The following is a 15,365-nucleotide window of genomic DNA, read 5'->3' as shown; positions in this document are numbered from 1 at the left end:
ATCGACACCGATAGAGTACTTCATCCAACAACAGCAGAGGACACCTTCTTCTCGAGCTTATATATAACATTCACCAAGACAGACCACCTTCCGGGCTATGAGACACTCCTGAACAGATTTAAAAGAACAGAAATCATACAATGTATGCTTTCAGAACACAAAGGAATTAAACTACGGATCAATAACAGAAAGATAGCTGGGAAATACCAAAACACTTGGAGATTAAAGAGCATACTTCTAAATGACACATTGGTCAAAAAAGAAGTCTCGAGTGAAATTCTAAAACTATTTTCAACTAAATGAAAATGAAAATACAACTTAATGAAATTTGGGAGATGTTAGGGTAAAGCAGTTTGCAGAGGAAAATTTATAGTACAGAATGCATAAAATATTTTTTAAAAAATTTTTAAAGGATTTTCATATGTTTTTTTTTTAAGATTTTATTTATTTATTTGACAGAGATAGAGACAGCCAGCAAGAGAGGGAACACAAGCAGGGGGAGTGGGAGAGGAAGAAGCAGGCTCATAGCGGAGGAGCCTGATGTGGGGCTCGATCCCAGAACGCCCGGATCACGCCCTGAGTTGAAGGCAGATGCTTATCTGCTGTGCCACCCAGGCGCCCCTAAAAAAATTTTTTTTAAGATTTTATTTATTTATTTGACAGAGAGAAGGAGAGAGACCACAAGTAGGCAGAGCGGCAGGCAGAGGGAGAGAGAGAAGCAGGCTCTTCGCTGAACAGGGAGCCGGATGCGGAGCTTGATCCCAGGATCTTGGGATCATGACCTGAGCCGAAGGCAGGTGCTTAACTGACTGAGCCACCCAGGGGCCTCTAAAATTGTTTTTAACCTCAGTTAGGGAAGATCTTCTTAAATAAGATACAAAACATAGGAACCATAACAAAGAAGACTGATAATTCTGACTTTATAAAAATTTCCTGTGCCTCAAAATTAAAAAGACAAAGACTTAGAAAAAATATTTGCAACATACATAACAGAGAACAAATTAATATCTAGAATACGTCACTGATTCCTACATATTATTAAGAGACAAATAATATAATAACAGATAAAGTTTAACCCCATAAAGTGATTAAGGAACAAGTGAATGAAATCATGTTCAAGAGAAGCTAGAAAAGAAATGGGGGGCACCTGGGTGGCTCAGTGAGGAGCCTGCTTCTCCCTCTCCATCTCCTTCTGCCCCTCCCCCACTCTTGCTCTCTCTCTCTCTCTCTCTCAAATAAATATTTTTAAAAAGATTTTATTTATTTATTCGACAGAGACAGAGACAGCCAGCGAGAGAGGGAACACAAGCAGGGGGAGTGGGAGAGGAAGAAGCAGGCTCATAGCGGAAGAGCCTGATGTGGGGCTCGATCCCATAACGCCGGGATCACGCCCTGAGCCGAAGGCAGACACTTAACCGCTGTGCCACCCAGGCGCCCCTCTTATTTATATTTGTAATCTTACATCTTCGTTTTGGGTTTTACCTTATTTCACAGCCAATGAAGTGTAGCCAGGGGCTCGTGAAAGCATGATGTTGTCAATGCCTCTGCTTGGAATTCTCTGGTCTTACTGCGTTTCCCATCACTCTCAAGCTTGCCCTGATGGGGCGGCGGGATGGACTTTTGAAGATGTGGTTACGGTGCCAGCTGGGTGGAATCACTTGGCGGAGCTGGCAGAATGTCCCATGAGACGCAGGACATACTCAGAACCAGGGACTGATGTGGAGTGAAATTTCCCCATGGCAAAGATACCGAAAGATTTCAGGAGTCAAGCGGTAGAAATGGGAGTAGCTCCTTTCATTGTGGACCTGCAGTAAAGTTTTGGCTTCCCATCCCCACAACTTTGGGTTCTACTGATTTCAAGGTCTGGGTTCCCAGGGATGGGAAGGGACACGCTGGTCCTGCTGAACAGGAAGCCGAGACTGCCACCTGGTGACTTTGTCAGGCAAATAAGAGGGTTGCTGTGCTGGTTGGGACGACTGGTCTTGATGATCGAGGGTAAATTGGTTTGCTACTCGACAATGGAGGCCAGGAGGAATACCGGACACCCAGGAGATTCTCTTGGTAATCTTACTTAGTACCCCCCCCCAGTCTGTTACAGAAAACTGTAACAACCTAAAACAGGCAGGACCATGGAAGGCACAGAAACTTCAAGAATAAAGATCTAGGTCACCCCACTGTATTACCCCCACCACCATCACCAAAAATATGACTGGCTGAGGAGCTCGCTAGGGACAAATAGAACGGGTGGTGGGAGAACACCAGTCATGTCACGTGACCCATCACGGAAGCAAGCATGGTAGTGGTTAAAGATGCCCCGTGTCTTTTGAACCTGATATTTTTCTTTTTCTCCTCTCTCATTCTCATGCTACCTGATAGTTTTTTTTTAAAGATTTTATTTATTTATTCGACAGAGATAGAGACAGCCAGCGAGAGGGAACACAAGCAGGGGGAGTGGGAGAGGAAGAAGCAGGCTCCCAGCGGAGGAGCCTGATGTGGGGCTCGATCCCACAACGCCGGGATAACGCCCTGAGCCGAAGGCAGACGCCTAACGACTGCGCCACCCAGGCGCCCCTACCTGATAGTATTAATGTGTTATTTCTATAACTCAATAGTAGGTTATAAGGGGGCACCTGGGTGGCGCAGTTGGTTAAGCGTCTGCCTTTGGCTCAGGTCTCGATCCCGGGGTCCCAGGATTGAGCCCCACATTGGGCTCCCTGCTCAGAGGGGAGTCTGCTTTTCCCTCTCCCTCTGCCCCTCCCCCCCACTCATGCTCTCTCTCTCTCTCTCTCAAATAAATAAATAAAATCTCTTAAAAATTAGTAGGTTATAGGATAGCATAATCAGGGGCTCCTGGGTGGCACAGTCAGTTGAGCATCTGACTCTTGGTTTTCGGCTCAGGTCATGATCTCAAGGTGGTGGGATCAAGCCCGGAGTTAGGCTCCGTGCTCAGTGCGGAGTCGGCTTGAGTTTCTCTCTCCCTCTGCCCCCCCCAAATAAATAAATAAATCTTTTTAAAAATAAAGGGTAGTAGAATCAGAAAATAAAGGAACATTTGCTCAGAGATGGATAAATGTTAGGTTCTTCTTTGGGTTTGGCTCTAGGAAGGAAAGCTGACTCATACAATGTGAAAACACGGCGTTCTGAATACTTTTACTTGGAAGTAAAATGTCGAAAAGGAGTTATTTGGATGCCGAGCTGGCAAAAGGGTAGATTGTGCTGAGTTGGTTGGTAGCACCACCACCACTCACTTTTAAGGCAGGGAACTGTATTTTCCAGAATCTTCTTTCCCATATGTTTTTTTTTCAATCTTTTTTAAAACAATTTTATTTATTTATTTGAGAGACAGAGAGAGAGTGAGCAAGAGAGAGCCCAAGCAGGATGAAGGGCAGAGGGAGAGGGAGAAGCAGGCTCCCCACTGAGCAGGGAGCCCGACACGGGACTGGATTCCGGGACTCCGGGATCACAACCCGAGCCGAAGGCAGATGCTTAAATGACTGAGCCACCCAGGAGCCCCTATTTTTTTTTTTTTTTTGAGATTTCATTTATTTATGAGAGAATGTGGGGAGGAAGAAGCAGACTCCATGCTGAGCCTGGAGCCCGATGCAGGGTTCAATGTCAGGACCCTGAGACCATGATCCGAGCTGAAACCAAGAGTCAGATGCTTAACTGACTGAGCCACGCAGGAGCCCCTCCCATACGCTTTTGAGGTAGAGCAGCCCAGAGAGGAAGTCGTATGCGATTTGGAAGCTGGAGGTGAATCAGTCCCAGGCAAGTGTGTGGATAAACAAGAGATTCACAGTGGCTTCCGGGATCACTACCGTCTTCATCACTGAATTCTGAGATGATCGGGAGAAGCTTGTCAGAGATTCTGAAGAACCTCAGTGCTTCAGGCTGAGGTCTTTAGCATAGCTCCTTTGAACTTGGAGACAGCACTCATAACCTCTGCTCCTTCGGCTCTTCTAACACGCATGGAAGTTTCTAATTCTATATTAAATTCCTGTCGTTCGCAGAATACCTAATGGTCCTGACAGTACTCTGACTGATACAAGATTATAAAGCTTCCTGAGGGGCACCTGATGGCTCAGTCGGTTAAGCATCTGCCTCCAGCTCAGGTCATGATCTTAGGGTCCCAGGATCGAGCCCCATGTTGGGGCTCAGCAGGGAGCCTGTTTCTCTCTCTCCTTCTGCTCCTCCCTCCTGCTTATGCATGCACATGCACTCGCTCTCTCTCTCTCTCAAATAAATAAATATATTTTTTAAAATTTTTAAAAATTTAAAAAAATAATGAAGTTCCTGAGAGAAAAGGACAGATTGCCTACAAAGAATGAGTAATCAGCATGGCATTGAACACGTATCAACAGCCACATTGGAAGCTAGAAGATAATAGAGCAAAGCCTTCAAAATTCAAAGGGAAATTGATTTCCAGGTCAGAATTCTCTACCCAGCTAAATGATTCGTCGATAGGGTAAAATAAAGACATTTTCAGACATGCAAAGTTGCAAAATTTTACTTCTTGTCCATTTTTTCTCAGGATGCTGCTGATGGACACGCGGCATCAAAATTAGGAAATGGGGGGGCATAAACAAACAAAAACCAAGAAACAGAAAGAGAGGGGGGCGCCTGGGTAGCGCAGTCGTTAAAGCGTCTGCCTTCGGCTCAGGGCGTGATCCTGGCGTTCTGGGATCGAGTCCCACATCGGGCTCCTCCGCTGGGAGCCTGCTTCTTCCTCTCTCACTCCCCCTGCTGTGTTCCCTCTCTCGCTGGCTGTCTCTCTGTCACATAAATAAATAAAATCTTAAAAAAAAAAAAAAAGAAAAAAAGAAACAGAAAGAGAATCTGGGAAACAAGGAAGCCAATGCAGGAGAAAGGGGCCAAGCATTTACAGGCTGGTGGTGGAGGGAATCCTAGCGTGGCCATTGTGCGAGAGGCCTGGAACCAGGTTGGCCGGATGGGGCATAAGGATCAAAATCTACAGGAGGCCCAAAGGGAAAACCAGTGGAGTCAGCGGTTGGTCTGATGCGCTTGTCCTCACTGGCGCGTTCTTCCGCTCTATGGGAAAGTGTGGGAAGATTTAGTAACAGTCCATAGAAATTGAAGTGAATGAACAGGTGGGCCCATTACTAACTCCTAGAAGAGCAAAATGTATAAGAAGGAATATAATTGTACTACAGTACATAGCTCGTCAGTGAACAGGACTGACATCATCTTAGTAATGTCAATACTAAATATCAATTTCGCCAGAAATTATGACACACCGTAGAGGAGGGGGGGTCATGTGCAAGTGGCGGGGGGAGACGGGGAGATGAGTGGGTATTTTTGTAAGAGTGATAATGTCTTATGTTCCACCAGAAGTCAGTAAAAAATATTTAAAATAAGGAAGAAGTAGAAATGAAAGAACATTATGTAGAAATATGGAGCTAGCGGTTCCTGGCTGGCTCAGTTAGCAGAGCATGAGACTCTTGGTCTCAGGGTCAGGAGTTCGAGCCCCATGATGGGGGTAGAGATTACTTGAAAAAATAAAATAAAATAAAATAAGAAACATGGAGATAAATAGCAGAAGAAACAGTTTAAAGAGTTGAGGGATTGTTTGTAGAAAGCTGCACTGCTATTTTTTCCCTATCATCTCAGAGCACTATTTGACTTTTTTTTCATTAAAAGTGTTCTTTAAAATAATTCCAATATAATTAAGATACAGTGTTATATTAGTTTCAGGTGTACAACATAGTGATTCAACAATTCTATACACTACTCAGTGCTCCTCATGAGAAGTGTGCTCTTAATCCCCTTCACCTAATTCACCCATCCCCCACCCACCTCCCCTCTGGTGACCACGTTTGTTCTCTGTATTAAAGAGTATGGTTTTTGGGGCACTTGGGTGGCTCAGTTGTTAAGCATCTGCCTTCCACTCATGTGACGATCCCAGCATTCTGGGATCAAGCCCTGCATTGGGCTCCCTGCTCAGCGGGAAGCCTGCTTCTTCCTCTCCCACTCCCCCTGCTTGTGTTCCCTCTCTCGCTGTGTCTTTCTCTCTGTCAAATAAATAAATAAAATCTTAAAAAAAAAAAAGACTATGTTTTTTGTTTTGGGGTTTTTTTTTGGTCTCTTTTTTTCTTTATTTTGTTTGTTTGTTTGGTTTTGGTTTTTTGCGCGCGCGCGCGCGCGCGAGAGAGAGAGCGCGAGCAGGGTGGGTGGCAGAGGGAGAGGGAGAGGGAGAAGCAGACACCCCGCTGAGCCGGGAGCCCAACAGCCGGACTCCATCCCAGGACCCTGGGATCATGACCTGAGTTGAAGGCAGATGCTTAACCGACTGAACCATCCAGGGACCCCAGAGATTTTTTTTTTAACTTACTTCTTTGCACCTTGTTTTCTCAGTAAATGGGAAATGCAATAACACTTGCCTGGCAGAATTTATTTCAAGGACGCAATGAGACAATGCACGAGAACCTTAAACACTTTACGTGAATACAAAGAAATGAAAAAGAAGAAAGCTACCTCCACATCACAACCCCAAGATACGGCTGAAAAGACAGTGGCGATTTTCCCATTCGACATTCTCTTATATAAATAAGTAGATAATTCCTGTTATACAAACATTCCCTGTTATACAAACAGGACGTTTTCCTGTTTCCTGCCTCGGCCCTGTACACAGATGTCCGTCTTCCATTCATCTGCCCACTGACACTGGCGGAAAGGAGTTGGAGAAAGAATATGTAACATGCACAGCAGACTCTTCTCGTCAGAGGCTGGAAAGGCCTGGGCCTCATTCAGGGTGACGGAACATCCTGGTTTGTCTGAAACAGTCCCAGTTTCTGCCCGTTTTCTGGGGGTAGTTACAAACAGCAGCTACTTTTATCCTCAAAGTGTTCTCATCTGGGTGATAAATTATATGGTTGCCCTAGTCCTAGTCCCTTAGATTGCAGGGATTCATTTAGGCTAAAAATACAGGACAAAATGCTTTAGGTACCACATGGGGAGAGGGTCAACTTGTTACACTGCATGCATTTTAAGAGATTGGGTTATAGGGGCGCCTGGGTGGCTCCGCCGGTTAAGCGTCTGCCTTCGGCTCAGGTCGTGATCCCGGGGTCCTGGGATCCAGCCCCGCATTGGGCTCTCTGCTCAGTGGGGAGCCTGCTTCTCCCTCTCCTCTTCCCTACTGCTTGTGTGCTCTTGCTCCCTCTGTCAAATAAATAAATAAAATCTTGAGAGAGAGAGAGAGAGATTGGGTTACATTCTTGATGACACAAAAGACTCCCGTGTGTGAGGCTAATGCAGGTAAATAAGCCCCCCGCCCCCCCGCCAAGATCATCAGATCTGCTCAAGCAGCTGCAGAAATTCTTCACTGTGAGCCTACAGGCTCAGGGTATTGACAAGGAAGAAACAGCTTTATCCTGGAAAATGTTACAGTGAAATGTTGCAAAGAAACCTCGTCTATAAAAGCACACGAGTATAGTTCCTGTGGGACGTGTTATTTTTAGCAGAACGTTCTTTTTAGTGCCATTCGATCTACTGCAGGGTGTGCCACTTCATTGTGGTTTTTTGTGTGTGGGGGTTGTGTTTTTTTTTGGTAGATGTATTTTTTTGAGAGAGAGAGAGCACAGTGGGGAGGGGCAGAGGGAGAGAGTCTGAAGCCGACTCCACACTGAGCACAGAGCCCGACGTGGGGCTCAGTCTCACGACCCTGAGATCACGACTTGAGCTGAAACCGAGAGTCAGCCTGGGCCACCCAGGCCCCCCCACCCCGAGTGTGCCACTCTTTACAAGTGCTCATCATAATGGTGCGCCAGAAGATTCACAACATTCCAGACTTCTTTCTATATCATGGAGGAAAATTTAAATTGTGTTTATTATGGTGTCAGCTCCTCCTGTCAATCAAAATCCCTTGGAACGGCTGCAGAAAAACAAAGGTGCACCTTTGAACAACTCAGGGTTGGGGGGCGTACCAACACCCCGAGCAGTCGAAAGTCCACTTTAACCCCTAAAACTTAGCTACAAATATCCTATTATCTCTGTCTCTCTTTTGGGGGGGGTGCAGAAAAGGTGATTTTATTAAAGCACGGGGGCAGAAAGAGGTGGTGCTGAGAGAGAGAATCTTTTTTTTTTTTTAAAGACTTCATTTATTAATTGTCAGGGAGGAAGAGAGAGAGAGCAACAGGCAGAAACAGCAAGGAGCCTGATGCAGGGCTCGATCCCACGACCCTGGGATCATGACCTGAGCCAAAGGCAGACACTTAACCATCTGAGCCACCCAGGCGTCCTGGGAGGGAGGACCTTAAGCAGGCTCCACACCCAGCACAGAGCCAGACTCGGGGCTCGAGCTCACAACCCTGAGATCACAACCTGAGCAGAGATCAAGAGTTGGACGATTAACCAACTGAACCACCCAGGAGCCCCCCAAAATATTTTATTTTTAAGTAATCTCTACACCAAATGTGGAGCTCAAACTTACAACCCCGAGATCAAGAGTTGCATTCTCTTCCAACTGGCCGGCCAGGAGCCCTAATAATATCCTACTCCTGATGGGAAGTCTTACTGATAATATAAATAGTCACATATAAACACATATTTTGTGTGTTATATATATTGTAACCTATGTTTTTAAAATTTTATATATGATACATATATCATCTATAATATACAATATATTATATACCTATATAATATACTGTAGTCTTACAATAAAGTAAATAACGAAACTGCTAGTAAGAAAATCATAAGGAAGTGGTGCCTGGCTGGCTCAGTCAGGAGAGCATGCGACTCGATCTTGGGGTTATGAGTTCGAGCCCCATGTTGGATGTAGAGCTTACTTAAAAATAAAATCTTAAAAAAATAAAATCGTAAAGAAGAGATAATACGTTTACTGTACTGTATTTATTTATTTATTTTTAAAGATTTTATTTATTTATGTGACAGAGAGACAGTCAGTGAGAGAGGGAACACAGCAGGGGGAGTGGGAGAGGAAGAAGCAGGCTCCCAGCAGAGGAGCCCGATGTGGGACTCGTTCCCGGAACACCGGGATCACGCCCTGAGCCAAAGGCAGACGCTTAACGACTGCGCCACCCAGGCGCCCCTATACTGTATTTATTTTTTTTAAAAAATCCGCGGGACACTTGGGTGGCTCAGTTGGTTAAGCATCTGCCTTCAGCTTGGGTCATGATCCCAGGATCCCGGGATCAAGCCCCACCTTGGGCTTCCCGCTCAGCGGGGAGTCTGCTTCTCCCTCTGCCCTTGCACCCACCTGTGCTCTCTCTCTCTCTCTCAAATAAATTAAATCTTTTTTAAAAATCTGCATATAAGTGGACCCACACAGTTCAAACCAGTGTTGTTCAAGGATTAACAGTACTTCACTAAGCTATCAATGCACTGGCAAGTGGGAAAGTGTCATCAGCAGACTAAAAACTGAGAAATTCACGAAAGAGGGAAAGCGGACAGCGTCACATTTATAGAGTAATGAGTCTAGAAGGAACCTTACCCAAAATAGGTGCAAGAGAGAACTTCTGCAAAAGTGGAGGATGTATATTCCCAAGGGGGATAAAAGGTGCCTGGAGAGGCTCCAGGGAGAATTACTGGGTGATTCGTTAGAGCATTGCTCTTACAGCAGTTCGGCCAGGTTCAGACTGGGCTGAGCAACAGACAACAGTGACATTTGCTGTCAGGATGAAGCAGACACTGTGGACTCGGGATGCAGAGGTCAGTAAGTGCCCTGAAAACTAATAAACCCCTTATCAGTAACCTACCAGTACAACTTCTCTAACGTTAGAATACTGCCTTCTCCCCCAGAGCTGTTGTCAGCAAGCTGCATCCACAAATAAGGATCCTTAAAAACACAGAATACAGAGAATCACCCTGTATTTGAGGAAACACATCATAAAAGTAGAAATGCAATAAAAAGAATGAACACATGAGGAAACAGAGCTAATAGAGCAACCAGGAAAAGACTTAAAAAATAAGTATAATAATATTATCAAAAGTACTCAAAAAGCTGTTTATGTTCATGAGAAAGAAAGAAAACTTCCTGCAAAGCAGAAGTTCACCTTCTGCCAGCATGACCACCTCCTTCTGCTTCTGCCGCTGCCCCCGGCACGGCGTGGGTACTCGGCGCTGCATACACTACCCCTCGTGATGGATGCTGTGCGCACCCCGGCCAACAAAAGGCCGCAGGAAAGAGTCAGAAGGCAGAGCGATCTCTTCAAAGTAATATTTGATGGCATTAATCCCCTCATCTAAAACTAAAAAAATGGCTTCCTGGTGCTCTGAAGATGAACACCAAATGGCTGACACGGACTTTACTGTTCTGTGCAAGCTAGCTCCTCTCTACCTCTTGGTTTGCTCCAGGCTTCCTCTCATCCTCTCTGCCCCTCACACTCCCTCTTGGGTCACCTTGGGCTGCGTCTTCTACCTAAAACACATCCCCCTTTCTTCAGTGCTGTGAGACATACTCTTCCTTCAAACCTTAGGTCAGTCATACTTCTGAAAAAAATAGGGCTTTCTGACATCCACCGTTGGGTCAGATCTTCCTATTATTTGCTTCAGTGTACCTATTTTTGGAGCGTTTATCAAAGTTTCACTTTTACATTTAGCTTTTTGACTCTAAACTTTTGGAGGCCAGATCTGGGGTCTGGTACTGTTCACCATCATATCACAGCACTCGCTAGGGGATCTGGATATTTGTTGAATTAAGTAAAAAGTAACACTGCAAAATTTCTGTACAATAAAGTTCACAGAATACAATCTCAGAGTTAAAACGCCCTAGGATTTGACCTGTTCCATGATTTTAAAAATGGTTTTGTTGAGATATAATTAACTTACCTACAATTCATCCATTTAAAAGCATATTCAATTTTTTGTATATTACAAAATTGTGCAAACATCATTATAACCTAATTTTAACAATTTTTAAACAATTTTTTAAAGATTTTATTTATTTATTTATTTATTTATTTATTTATTTATTTGAGAGAGTGAACAAGTTGGGGTGAGGGGCAGAGGGAGAAGGAGAGAGACAATCTTCAAGCAGACTCCCCGCTGTGCATGGAGCCCGACACAGGGCTCAAACCAAGGACCCTGAGATCATGACCTGAGCCGAAATCAAGAATCAGACGCTCAACTAACTGAGCCATCCAGGCGCCCATAAACAATTTTTTAAAGTTTTTATTTATTTAAGTAATCTCCACACCCAGTGGGGCTCAAACTCACAACCCTGAGATCAAGAATTGCATGCTCTTCTGACTGAACAAGCCAGGCACTCCAACAATCTAATTTTGGAACATTTTTGTTCTTCTAAAGAAACCCTGTACCCATTAGCTGTCACACCTCATTGCCTCTCTTTGCCCCAGTCCTAAGTAACCAGTAATCTACTTTCTGTCTCCATAGGTCTGCCTATTCTGGACATTTCATAGGAATAGAATCTCACAGGGCGCCTGGGTGGCTTAGTTGGTTGGGCGTCTGCCTTCGGCTCAGGTCATGATCCCAGGGTCCTGGGATCGAGCCCTGCCTTGGGCTCCCTGCTCAGCAGAAAGTTAGCTTCTCTCTATCCCTCTCCTTCTGCCACTCCCCCCGCTTGCGCTCTGTCTCGCTATTTCTCTCTCAAGCACATAAATAAATAAAATCTTAAGGAAAAGAAAGAAACAGAACCTCACGATATGTGATCTCTTGGGAATGGCTTCTTTTACTTAGCATCATGTTCTCAAGATTTACTTGGGGGCCTGGCTGGCTCAGTAAGTGGAGGACGTGACTCCTGATCTCAAGGTTGTGAGTTTGCCCACGTTGGGAATAGAGTTTATTAAATAAATAAATTAATTAATTAATAGTTAGAAAAAAGATTCACTCATACTGTACTGTGTATCAGCACTTTCTTCTTTTTTGTGGCCAAATAATATCCCATGTTATGGCTGTACTGCATGTCGTTTATCCATTCGTCACTTGGTGGACATTTGGGTTGTTTCTGCTTTGGGGTTATTGTGACTATGTTGCTACGAACACTTGTGTGTGCGTTTTGTGTGGACCTAGGTTTTCAGTTCTCTCGGATTATATACTAGGAGCAGAATTGCTGGGCCATGTTTCCTTTTTGAGGAATTGCCAAAAAAGGTTGCACCATTTTACATTCTCACCAGCAATGTGTGAGCGTTGCAGCTTCTCCACGTCACCAACTCTTACTATCGTCTGCCCTTTTGATTCGAGCCATCCTGGTGGCGGTGAAGTAGGTGTCTTATTGCGGTTTTGATTGCATTTCCCCGGTGGCTGCTGGTGCTGAGTATCTTTTCCTGTGCTTTTCGGCCATTTGTACATCTTCTTTGGAGAAACATTTATTCAAATCCTTCATCCATTTTTAAGTTGGATTATTCACTTTGTTATTGTTGAATTTTAAGAACTCTTTGTAGATTCTAAATATAAGCACTTTATTAAATATATGATTTGGAAATACTTTCTCCCATTCTGTAGGTTGTCTTTTCACTTTGAAAGTGTCACTGTTCAGTACAAAATTTTTTAGTTTTCATAAAATCCATTTACCTATTTTTTCCTTTGGCATTTGTACTTTTGGTGTCATACCTAAAATACTATTGACTAACGCAGGGTCGTGAAGATCTACTTCTCCGTTTTCTCCTCACAGTTTTATAATTGTAGGTCCTCTATCTGGGTCTGTGATCTGAATGATTGGACAGGTCTCTTCCAGTGCCCCGATCGTGTTTTTCCCCAGTGATTTTTGTTCAACCTTAGACTGAAGAGCCCCTCCCCCACCCCAATCCTTTTCTACTCATGTGGAAATTAACTCATCCAAGCCATTTACGCTGTGATTCCTGAGGCATCAGGGGCTGGATGTGTATATAATAGGTATAGAATTTGTTGGGGCACCTGAATGGCTCCGTTGGTTAAATGTCTGACTCTTGATTTCGGCTCAGGTCATGATCTCAGAGTTGTGAGCTTGAGCTCCATGCTGGGCGTGGAGCCTGCTTAAGATTCTCTCTCTCCCTCTGCCCCTCCCCATCCTGTGAAACGTACTTATTGGGGGAACTGCTATGTACTTGCATGGTGCTGGAGCTAGAAAGATGAGTAAAATATACTTGTCTTCAAGGATTAAACACACTCGCTGGAGATTCATTTAGAAATATTTATTCAGCACTTCGAAGTGTCCAGCACCAAGCAAGTGATAAATCAATCCCTCTTGACTTAGGGCACTAAATCCAGCCGAGAAGAAGAGGGGGTGGAGGCAAGGCAAGGTTCCCTAGAGGAAGTGACGAGACTGATGGTCTTCCGGGATGGGTGAGAGTCAGCTGGCTGAGGAAGGATGTGGACCAAGCAGACCTTCAGAGACCTGGCCTGAGGAGCTGACTGTCCACATCAGCAGGGAGCACCGAGCCGTGTGTGGTGAAAACAGCAGTCCTCCCACCCAGGAAGGTAGGGTGCGGGAAGTAAGAGCCGGGCTGTCTGGAGCCGTCCCAGGCAGAAGGCTCGCTCCCCCCTCTGTACTGTGTCGCCTGGAACGTAGACCCTTAAACAATGAGATTTCAGATGCACAAAGTCAGAGCCTCCCAGATCATGTTGTGGGAATTCCACAGTTCTCCAGGGTTGGGCAGTTTCCACCTGCGCATCACAAGAAATAAGTGCTCTGAGTACACACTGGGAAATGCCATGTCGGCACTCAGGGGGCATGGGTGCCAAGTGGCAGGTCTCAGAGGTCCCATTCTCCCTAAAGAGGCTGTTCTCTGAGAGTGAGCACAGCTGCCAAAGGCAGGCGGCTGCAGATGTGTCGTGGCGAGAAGACACAAAAGAGAAAGTGAGAGCAGTTGTCCAGTTGACCGACCTTCACCTTCGCCCACCGCCACTCGTTCTGGGTGCAATAAGCCTCAGCTCTTCCAAGTCAGCCTTACACTAAGGCTGGAAGGCATTTGCTCCCTTCTCTGACCTCTTAAGGCAGTAGTGACTCACGGTCGGCTGGTGGCTCAGTAGGTTAAGCATCCGACTCTTGGTTTTGGGTCAGGTCATGATCGCACGGTAGTGAGACAGAGCCCCTCGTCAGGCTCCATGCTCAGCCTGACTCTCCCTCTCTCCCTGCCTCATCCCCACTCTCGCTCTAAAATAAATCTTTAAAAGCAAAAAAACAAGAAAACAGGCAGGGGCACATGAGTGGCTGAGTCAGTTAAGTGTCTGGCTTCAGATCTCAGGGTCCTGGGATGGAGCCTCATGTTGGGCTCCCTGCTCAGCGGGGAGCCTGCTTCTGCCTCTCCCTCTGACCCTCCCCCTGCTCGTGTGCGTGAGTACTCGCTCTCTCAAATAAGTACATCAAATCTTTTTAAAAAGGCAGTAGCAACTCATGTGGATATTAAAGTCACTGGCTGTTCTCATAGCTGGACTGTCAGTTGGGAGGAAGTAGGAATTCTTGAGGGGGAGAGGTTGGGAAATAATTCACTCTATTTTGGTCACTAGATGTTTGAGAAAATTATGGTAGGAATTCTGGTTTTCCGAGTCAAACAAAGCCAGTTAAATTTTTAAAGTGAAAGCTATGTGAGTCACCTCTCAGCTCTATTGATGACGTCAGGGTTATCACTGAGGGCTGGTCATCCGGAGGGTCTAACCTACTCTTGGACATCAAAGCAGGAAGTACCAGATTCCTCCTGAATCCAGAGCCTCAGTCCTTGGGTCTCTCACACTGACCAGTTAGAGCCTGAACCACCTGGGGTCCGGGATGGAGCTGGCTGAAGCCTCGGGGTCTGGAGTCGGCGTCGAAAGGCAGTGGGGCAGCGTGGGCTCCTGGGAACCATCTCACCTGAGAGGCTGGCGAGTCTCAGAGGCGCGGGAGGCTGAGCGAAGCCTCCAGAGCGTCGCGCAGCTGTTTCCTGTGCCGAATGCCACCAGGAGGCCCGTGCATGCCGCCTGAGGGGTCTGGATTTGGCTAGCCCTCTGGTGGCAGTTGGGGCGGAGGGGTGAGCAGGAGTGGCAGGGGCAAGCCAGTTAGCAGGAGGTGAGACTCCAGGAGGCAGGAGTGCATGGGCAGCAGGAACCCCATCTGACCCCCCGAGCCAGGCTCTGCAGCCCCCGTTCCCCCAGCTGGGACTCCAGGTCTCCTGCACCCCTGCCCTTGCCCCACAGCCCTCCCTCAAACTGTGCCATGAGAGCTCTTTGCAAACTAACTTGGTGAGGGGTCATCGCAAAGGTAAGGTCCCCATTGTCCTCACCTGGAATAGCAGCCACCCAGCCACCAGCTCTGCTCCTGTGGTGGAAGCCACAGAGGGCGGTGGGCTGTGCCGACCCCATGCCACCCGCTGTCCTGACATCACCGCCCAGACCACTGGAACCAGACCCTCCCTGACCTTCGCTATGACTGCTGGACCACACCACGAAGTCCTGGGCCAGCGGGAGCTCCGGCCTGT

At 46.2% G+C, this 15,365-nt stretch overlaps 1 protein-coding gene across 1 annotated transcript in view; it reads right to left on the bottom strand.

Moving 5' to 3' along the window:
* CCDC74B (coiled-coil domain containing 74B) overlaps positions 1-15,269 on the bottom strand; it is a 26,681-nt gene extending 11,412 nt beyond the window's left edge. Inside the window, exons 1-2 of the mRNA XM_048221295.2 lie at positions 15,171-15,269; positions 14,762-14,895 (exon numbers count right to left, since the gene is read on the bottom strand). Of these exons, the coding sequence (XP_048077252.2) occupies positions 14,762-14,895; positions 15,171-15,269 (233 nt within the window). The remainder of the gene's footprint in view (positions 1-14,761; positions 14,896-15,170) is intronic.
* Between the last annotated feature and the right edge of the window lie 96 nt (positions 15,270-15,365).

Source organism: Ursus arctos, unplaced genomic scaffold (assembly GCF_023065955.2).
Source record: "Ursus arctos isolate Adak ecotype North America unplaced genomic scaffold, UrsArc2.0 scaffold_34, whole genome shotgun sequence".
Lineage (NCBI taxonomy): Eukaryota > Metazoa > Chordata > Mammalia > Carnivora > Ursidae > Ursus > Ursus arctos.
This window is presented reverse-complemented; position numbering and strand designations above follow the sequence as displayed.